The following is a 9,180-nucleotide window of genomic DNA, read 5'->3' as shown; positions in this document are numbered from 1 at the left end:
GACATCTCCGGTAAATTCCGTGATTTTAATATTTTCTAATCAATATGTACAAGCAATGAAAAATAAATGGTTATTATTTTTATACTTAGTGCATAAGTTTTGTGTATTTATTATTTAAAATATATGCTTACGAAGAAAACTAACACTAAAGTATCTTAATCATTCAATTGTTTTAATACACAGTTTAAAGTGTAGATTGCGTGTATTACTGTTCTATTTTTAAAGTAGATCAATGACACATAAATATATAGCCTCGTACCAAAATTGCACCATAATTTCAAGATAACATGATTTTATTATCACAGAATTGTATTGATTTAATAAATTGCACTAAATTGACAGTGCTTCGTTAATAAACATTATAGCTCTTTACGATAGCAAATGAACACTTCATTACAATTTATACCGATGACCTACTATCATGATTTTTATCCGACCGCACATACGGACGCGTTGACACATAATGCATACCACTCATTAATAGCCAATCAGACGTTAATATGACCTTCATTTCCCCCATAATCATTCCGGAAACAGCCACGAAGCAGCCATTAAATAGTATTTATAACCAATGAAATACCATTAACAGATTTACCCGAACCTGACGTCTAGCATCTGACTAATCAGACCGTATCACATAATAAGTTTTAAGAAATCTTTGTCTAAATATAAAGGCTTCGGCAAAATAGCGATTAATATTATATAGTTTTGCTGTTTTACCGGTTTTATTTCAGATTTATAATCGGCAAGAGAACATGTTTAACCCCGCCATATTCTGCATGTATGTGCCTGTTCCAAGTCAGGAGCCCGTAATTCAGTGATTTTTTTTTGTTGATGTGTTATATAAATTATTTGTTTTTCTTTCATTTTTTGTTCATAAATTAGGCCGTTAGTATTATGGGGTGGGGGGGGGGGGGGGACATTATTATTTGAATTGTTTTACATTGGTTATTCCGGAAGTCAGGATGGCTCGTTATCACATAACAAAATTATCTGACCTCATTAACCAAATGTAATATGTAATGACTCCCATCTATTCTTTGCGGGCATTAAATAATGGACTTCATTAAAGATAACCGTTTTGTTTATTGTCATATAATCCACTCTATTAACACAATGTAGCATGAATAACAAAGGTATGCTGGTGTTCAATGAATGATTACAAATGATGACAGGTAAGTATAACTCCAAACTGAACGGTAAAAAGCTGAAAGAACAAATAAAAACTCAATATAAAAGCTATCAATCAAAAACATTTGCCAAAACATACAAAAATCAAAGTTGGCTTATGACACTAATTGTGTTCCATACATTCACATAAAAAATACAAGTTTTAACAATATATCAAGTTTGTAACATAACTGTGAGTCACAACTGGTGTGTACAGCTTTTAATGTGTTGAAAACTCGACAAGTATAAAAAATTATGTATGCAAATTATGACACGAATTGCTTTCCATACTTTAAAAATAACGAAATGAGGGGGGTGCTATGAATCATACAAAAAATACCAAAACGGGTATTTGAATGTTTATAGAACATTTTTATAGTGTAAATGTTGTATCTGTGTGTTTACAAGTAATAACAAACGGTTGTGAAACAATAAAACAAATAATCTGGTGACGTGGCATATTTGTCATCATTGTCATTTACCCAACGTTTTATACGTCATCAAAACACAATACATGTTATATATGTTTACAATAAACAGTTCTTCAAATTGTCAATATGCTATAAACTTACACTGTGCCGGAATCTGGCAGATATATCAATAAATGATGCTGAATCATCAACGTGAGCATGTAAATAAGGGGAAATTACAAAAGAGGGGAAAGTAACGAAGAAGATAGTAAATGTAAGTCAACTTTCGGAAACATCATGAAATAATTACGGACGAGGCAGTACACTCCCCGTCTGGTATGCTATTTATGCCACTACACTATTCATAAGTTCTTGACAATAGCACAAGTTCTGTCACTGGTCTAACGAAGAGAGCTGGTTTTACACAGTCTTTGTCAACAGTACGCACTATACGAATTTCTACCTTACGTACTAAATTGTCAGCACTAGGGAATGTTTAAGCGACTATTCCCATTGGCCAACTTAAGCGATTAACTTGATTGTCCTTGAGCAACACAACATCTCCTTCTTGAATGTTTTCTCTTTCTTGAGTCCATTTCTGTCGACATTGTAAAGTTTGCAAGTATTCCACTCGCCAACGTTTTCAGAATTTTTTAAAACTGCTAACATTGCCTCAGCTAGAATTGTTGTCGAGATGAAAATGGAGCAAGTGAAAAAATTTCAGATTTTGAATTCTATTTTACCACTTTCAGACGCACATCTGGCTTAACAAATAGCTATAATTTGTATATCTTGGACAAACTTATTGCCTCCTCTTCTTCAATAACTTAAACATTAAGGGCATATCCAACAGTATATTTCTGACAGTAATAATTTCTTTATTTTTACATTAGTTATGTTAATATTGTTTACAGCACATACTGTTATCATAGAAGAAATTTTTGCTTAAAAATAATGTACAAAATAATGTAGGTCAAAATTAAACCAAAGAAATGTGTGTCAAACTTGCAATGTCCTATTGTCAAAAATAAACAAGTTACATGTCCCACAAAATCTCATTGTGCAATGTTGTGACATTTAAATATCTAACAAAATTTTCAGGAAAATATATATATTTATTTTCAATCATTTAGTGACTCTTATTACCTGTCTTCACTTGCATGACTTGAAACTATTGGATATGCTCTTAAATTATGCAAACAGCTGTTGTCATGACATGCAATTTTGTGTTCATTTTTCATGTCAAACAAGTATACATGTACATGATGTACATGAATATTAAAGATAACAAAATTTTATTGTATTAGTTTCTTATCTCAATTATCATATGATTACATGTATATGGTTCACTTAACTTTAAAATATGACTGTGTAAAACAGTACATTCAGCGGATAAAGATTTTGGCCAAGGTTGGATTGTCTATAATGAACATGATGAAGATGAAGTCACATCAAACTTGAGACTCGGTGAAATTTTATTTATGACTTGGTCTTTCTAAATTGTACGTTGAATTATAGTTTCCACCCAGATTTCATGGTTCACTGAACATAGTAAATAATACATACTTTATGTATGTGTCTGTCCCAAGTCGAGAGCATGTATTCATGGTTATCATTTGTTTATGTGTTACATATTTGTTTTTCGTTCATTTTTTGTCGAGCCTGTTTGTTGTAGAAAGCTCAACATAGGGATAGTGATGTGACAGCTACGGCGGCGGCTTTAGCTAACTTCTTAAAAGGTTTATATTTCAGAAGGTGAAAGACCTGGATGCTTCATACTTTGTATATAGATGCCTCATGTTACGAAGTTTCCGTCAGTCACATGTACCAATGTCCTTGACCTCATTTTCATGGTTCAGTGGTTATAGTTTAGTTTTTGTGTTTTGGTCTGTTTTTCTCATACTTTATGCAATAGGTCTACTATATTTGTTGTATGGAATGATTGTAAGGTGTACATGTCTAGCGGGCAGATGTCATCTGACCTTGACCTCATTTTCATGGTTCAGTGGTCAAAGTTAAGTTTTTTTTATCTAATATCATATGCCAAAGGTCAGCTATATTTGGTGTATGGAAATATATTATGATCTATATGTCAGTCCCGCAGGTTTATTTGACCATGACCTCAATTGCACGGTTCATTGCACAGTGTTTAGTTTTTGTGTTTTGGTCTATTTTTCTTAAACTATAAGTAATAGGTCAACTATATTTGTTGTATGGAAGCTTTGTTAGCTGTACATGTCTGCCTGGCATGGTTCATCTGACCTTGACCTCATTTTTATGGTTCATTGGTCTTTGTTTAGCTATCTTGGTTAATGTTAAGTTTATGTGACAGTTGTAATAAAGCTTTATACTTAGGACTATCAACATAATATCAATGATTAGTAAAGAAGGCGAGCGTTTCAGTGTGTGCACTCTTGTTTTAGTATAAATAAGGCCGTTTGTTTTCTCCATTGAATTGTTTTACATTGTCATTTTGGGGCCTTAGCTGCCTTTGCGGTATGGGCTTTGCTCATTGTTGAAGGCTGTACGATTACCTATAATTGTTAATTTCCGAGTTATTTTGGTCTCTTGTGGATAGTTGTCATTGGCAATCATACCACATCTTCTATTTATATCTAGTTCAAATGGGGCATCTGTGTATTGGTGGACACATTTTCTTGTTGAATAATACATATAAACATTCATTCAAGACCAATAATGTCGATAGGGTACCGATAAATCAGTAAGGCATGCAAAATATTTTAAAGTGTATGCACTTTCCTCTTTTATATGTATGAATTGTCTAGTTTTCAAGCTTCTGATTCACTGAGCTTCTAAAAGAGAATTCATTCATTTAAAATCTTTAACAATGAGCAAAATCCATACAATAATGAAAGTACTTTCATAACATATCTTTCATACATGTAGGTACCATAGATGATTCCTTGAAAAACAAAATTAGAACAGATACAACATCCTGAATTGACCATGAAGAAAATGTCTAAATATGAATTTGAGCCTCTAGTGTTTACTAGAAGCCAGTCTGGCCTGTAATTTTAAAGTCTGATATTCATTTGATATATTTTTTTAGTTTTTTTGTACTTTCAAAGGAGCAGATTTAGAAAAAAAAAGTTTACCACAAACAGACTACAGATGGATGCCAAGTGATTGCAAAAACTATAATAATAACACGTCCTTTTTGGACATATGAGCCTAAAAGGAATATTTGGTACTAACACACAAAATTGATAGTAAATAAATGGTCAATTAATATGTTAAAATTGAGAATGGAAATGGGGAATGTGTCAAGAGACAACAACCCGACCATAGAAATAAACAACAGCAGAAGGTCACCAACAGGTCTTCAATGTAGCGAGAAATTCCCGTTACCATTTTTTAATCGTCAATACAGAACACTTTAAATCAGTTTATGATTCTTTAATAATTTTTCATTTAGGAAAAAGTGTTTTTCCTCGTTTCACTCTGCATGAAAAGAATTCAGGTATAATTGAATTCAAATAAAAGGAATTAAGTTTGAAAAGCATATCTTTCCATAAAGCTTCATCAAATGATATTCTTTCAACGGAAATTCCCTTTGTTGTCCATACAACAAAGTCTACCCATGGAACTTCATACAATGCCATTTGTCCTTGAACTTGGAACATATATTTATGATTTCCTTTTAACTTTAACCTCCCATTCTCTAATTCACAGCAGAATTTTACATCAACTGCACATTGCTGAGGCTGTCTCTTTCTCCAAGGTGGTTCATCCTTGTCTGAACCATAAGGGCACTTCATTTCAACTATGCCACAACCACAAACTTGACAAGATACAAAAGAATCAATACTGGCTCCAAGATATGGATAATTAGGATTCACAAGTAGACCTTTATTTTCCACTGTAACATTTTGACAAGTTTTCAGGTGATTAATTTGATACTCTTTAACTGCTACCCTCTCTTTTACACGACCCCATTCCAAACTCTTAACTTTCAAATTTTGCTGTGACACATCATAATTTAGAATACGGCGAACTAAACAGTCTGGTTTGTCAGTTATTCTTTTGCAAACATCTCCAAATACAGAGGCAGTTAATAATTTTGATCTGGCATTTATCCAGTTAATATTGATGTGTTGACCTCTTGTTGACAATTCTAACTGTTTTGATGTATCCATGGTGATGACCATATCATTTAAAAATGTTGAGAAAACATTTTTACAAGTTTCAGACTTTAAGTCAACTGTATCATGGTACACAAATTGAGGATTGTATGTATCTAAAAATTTATCAATTGAGCATTCTGTCCTTAAGGTTTTATATAAAACACATGTGGGATAAATATCCTTAAGTGAAGTCCATCTAATATTTCACTTAAGAACTCGTTTTCATCATTGTCACAAGAACTTGGTTTATATGCTCCAGGATATGGTTTTACTTTATCAGTTTTATCTTTATCGGTTTTTGCAAATGTTATATCTTTTGACTCTTTTTGGACTTGGTTTTCTTGCTATAGGTCTGGGACGATCCCACTGACAAGCATCACTCGTACATGAATTTTTTGTTTTCTCTAATGTATATAAAAGAGCACCAACATGTGCACAAAAACCAGCATCACCTGCCTTGCAATTACAATGTCCAGATAAAATATACCCTGTCTTTTTTGAAAGACACACATGTAATGAGTAAAAGGTAGACATTTGGCCAGAATTTCCAACCTGAACCTTTAGTCTCATTGATGGCAGGCAATTGGCCTTAAAATAACAATGATCACTGTCTACATCTATTTTATTATAAAATATATCATAAATGAAATTTTCATTGCAAAATCTTTTTGCTTTAATCATGTGTTTATCAAAACTTATTCTAGTCCCGGTTGTAGGATTCTTTTGATAATGAAAGTAGTTATCTACATCCTTTACTTGTAGAGGTGGAATATCAAGTGTGTCTATTTTTTTCCAATCATCTTTGAGTAATTCAAAATCCTGAATATTACATGTGACTGCATCTATCCCATCATCTTCACCAGATTCTTGACCAGATGTCAATGCTCTATATACCCTGTTTACAAGAGTCTCCTTGGTTCCACTAATTTTCAAATTTTTTTCTCGAAGCCATTCTCTCAGATCAGTTACCTTCCAATTTTTAAGTTCTTGCACAGACAGGAAGCACTCTGCATCTTCTGAATCTGTATCACTTGCATTTGACATCTGAAAGGGATGAAGCAAATAGTAACCAGGAAAATAGCATGTAGAGTGGGTCTCATTGAGGTTTCAACATAACCCAGAATCAAATAAATTTTATTAAGCATGAAAATGGGATATGAAGTTCAGATAGTAAACAAAGCATTATCAGTGGAATAAAACATTTATTTCCCTTGGCCTCGGGAGAAATGAAGATGTGTTCACCCTCAAAAAATCGTATTTCCCTCCGGCAGAGCCCTCATGAAATATTAAATTATATTCTTGGGTCAACAAATCTTCACATCTGCCTCAGGCACAGGAAATAAATGTACAGTATCACCCTTATTGAAAGTCAATGTTTGTGTTATGTTATAGGTTCAAGATTTCTGTGTTTAAAAATAACTTTACTCTCTATATACATGTAAATAGAATATGAGTTATTAGGTATGGTAACATTTTATGTAAGGGGGGCCTGCTCAATTCATGCTTCAGTGATTCCCTTTATAGTCAACCATTTTTTTCACACAAAAATGGTGTGGGGCTTGGATCTGCCTATGTTTAATATTTGACATCTTTGGTTGAAGCAAACAAATCTTGTTTGTTTTTATAGAAGTGTAGGAGGATGATCATTTCCTAATCACAATGCATGGCTAACAATAGTTGAAAACTTAGCATACGACCAGTGGCAGATCAAGAAATTTTCATAACGGTGGGTGTGGTGGGGGTGTTTCAACAGCGGTGAGCCAAGAGGAAAATGAATTAAAATTTTATATAGATTACATTTTAGCAATGATTAGACCTTTGCCTTTCCCTCTTGAACAGTTTCACACTTATAATTTTTGGGGCCCTTTAATCCTTTAATTTATAGCTTGCTGTTAGGTCTGAGTGATAGCTCCATGTTGAAGGCCATATATACCTTGACTGACCTATAACAGTATACTTGTTTACTTTTATAAAGTGTTACTTGGATCCGAGACATAAAAATTATAATACAATATTATTATATGTCTCTGCTTGGATGGAGAGTTGTCTCATTGGCACTTATACCACATCTTCCTACATTTATACAAATTACAAATTATGTATCCTCGAATTCGACAGTACATGTACGTCTACATGTACATCACATATTTGAACTTATGCAGAATCAAAATAAAGTTTTCTTATCTTATCACATATATTTTTCCACTCCAATATCTTGTTTGCTTTGATTTGTATATCTTTAACAGTTCTGACTATAAATCACACTCGATTAGATTCTATTTCATTGGCATTGTTACCAAGAACAACAACAAGAAACGAACGGCAAACCGCAAGATTTGTGCATATTTTTGGCCTCTTTTTTTTACCAAAATCTGTTTAGTCACCTTTTCATTTAACATTTTCTAGAGTAAAAACGAGTAACAGTACACCAAGAAATATATTTTTCATACTTACTATCGTCAGAAATCAATCAGGACACTAGAAGTTCTCCCAGTGGGAAAGCCACAGATCAGTTCTGCGCCTCCTTCTTCTTCTTCTCTCCGTATTAGCTTCCTTTATAAGGAACACCAAGGATTATCTCCAAGTAAAAGTTTTATTTACACATTAAAATATATGTATGTTATATATATTTTAAAAGTTAATATCCACCAGTATAATACACAGTAAAAGAAAACTCTTTCTATTTACACATAAAATCCGAGTGTCTTTTCTAAACGTTAAAACACAACTTATACGGAATAAAAACTGTTTGTTTCAGACCGTCAACCATCCATTGCCTCAAGCAACTTTAAGCGCTTGATATACAGTTTATAACACATCTCCCTTGTTTTGGTTTCTATCATCTTTATTATCTTGTCGTCTCTTAGTGTTTGTGAGAAATGCCTACAGTCTATAATTAGCCTGATGATATTTGATTTAGATTGAAAGACACTGTGCCAGACTTCAGCTGTTATATGTTGAGTAACATATGTCTTGATTGGTTGAAAGTATGTAATTCTAGTATTTGATAAAATTGGACACTCCAGGAGAAAATGAGAGATATTTTCCTCAGAAAAATTACATAGTTGGCAGACTGAAGAAGGTGCTTGATTAAATTTCGCTCGATCAGAATTCAGAATAAAGGTTCCTGAAACTATTCTAGCTTTAATAATAGCTTTCCGAACTTCGGCTTTTGTCTTGTCAAATATAGTCCATACTGGATGATTTTTGCCAACAAGAAGATGTTCAATATCCATATGTTTTAGAGTTGATTTTGATTCTGCGTCGTCCCTTAGAGTATTTTGCCAGTATGTGTTCAGATGCTTCGTCACAAGAGATTTCCATTTCAATTTTGAGGGAAGAGTTTCTTGGAGAAGATGAATTGGAGGCAGTCCATACTTTAACAGGATTTCTCGAATTTTTGAGAAGAAGCTGTTCGGGTTGTCATAGTTGACCGACATTTGTCTGATGATGTT

The 9,180-nt window shown here is 33.1% G+C and overlaps 1 protein-coding gene across 1 annotated transcript; it reads right to left on the bottom strand.

Annotated features, from left to right (window-relative positions):
* Nucleotides 1–4,930: 4,930 nt before the first annotated feature.
* On the bottom strand, nucleotides 4,931–8,216 carry LOC139526632 (uncharacterized). The gene is made up of 3 exons (XM_071321792.1): nucleotides 8,180–8,216; nucleotides 6,047–6,769; nucleotides 4,931–5,905 (listed from the first exon to the last, which is right to left on the bottom strand). The coding sequence occupies exons 2-3, from the start codon at nucleotides 6,767–6,769 to the stop codon at nucleotides 5,009–5,011; spliced, it is 1,620 nt and encodes a 539-aa protein (XP_071177893.1). The 5' UTR covers nucleotides 8,180–8,216; the 3' UTR covers nucleotides 4,931–5,008.
* Nucleotides 8,217–9,180: the final 964 nt, after the last annotated feature.

The sequence above is a fragment of the Mytilus edulis genome, chromosome 6 (genome assembly GCF_963676685.1).
Source record: "Mytilus edulis chromosome 6, xbMytEdul2.2, whole genome shotgun sequence".
Classification (NCBI taxonomy): Eukaryota; Metazoa; Mollusca; class Bivalvia; order Mytilida; family Mytilidae; genus Mytilus; species Mytilus edulis.
Note: the sequence above shows the minus strand (reverse complement) of the source record. Positions and strands in the feature narration are given on the sequence as shown.

Bases quoted from the DNA above. Each gene is read 5' to 3' on its own strand.
- LOC139526632 (XM_071321792.1), bottom strand. From the start codon at position 6,769: ATGTCAAATGCAAGTGATACAGATTCAGAAGATGCAGAGTGCTTCCTG. The intron at 5,906-6,046 runs GTCAAAAGATAT...ACTTCACTTAAG, and splicing joins GAAAACCAAGTCCAAAAAGA to GATATTTATCCCACATGTGT.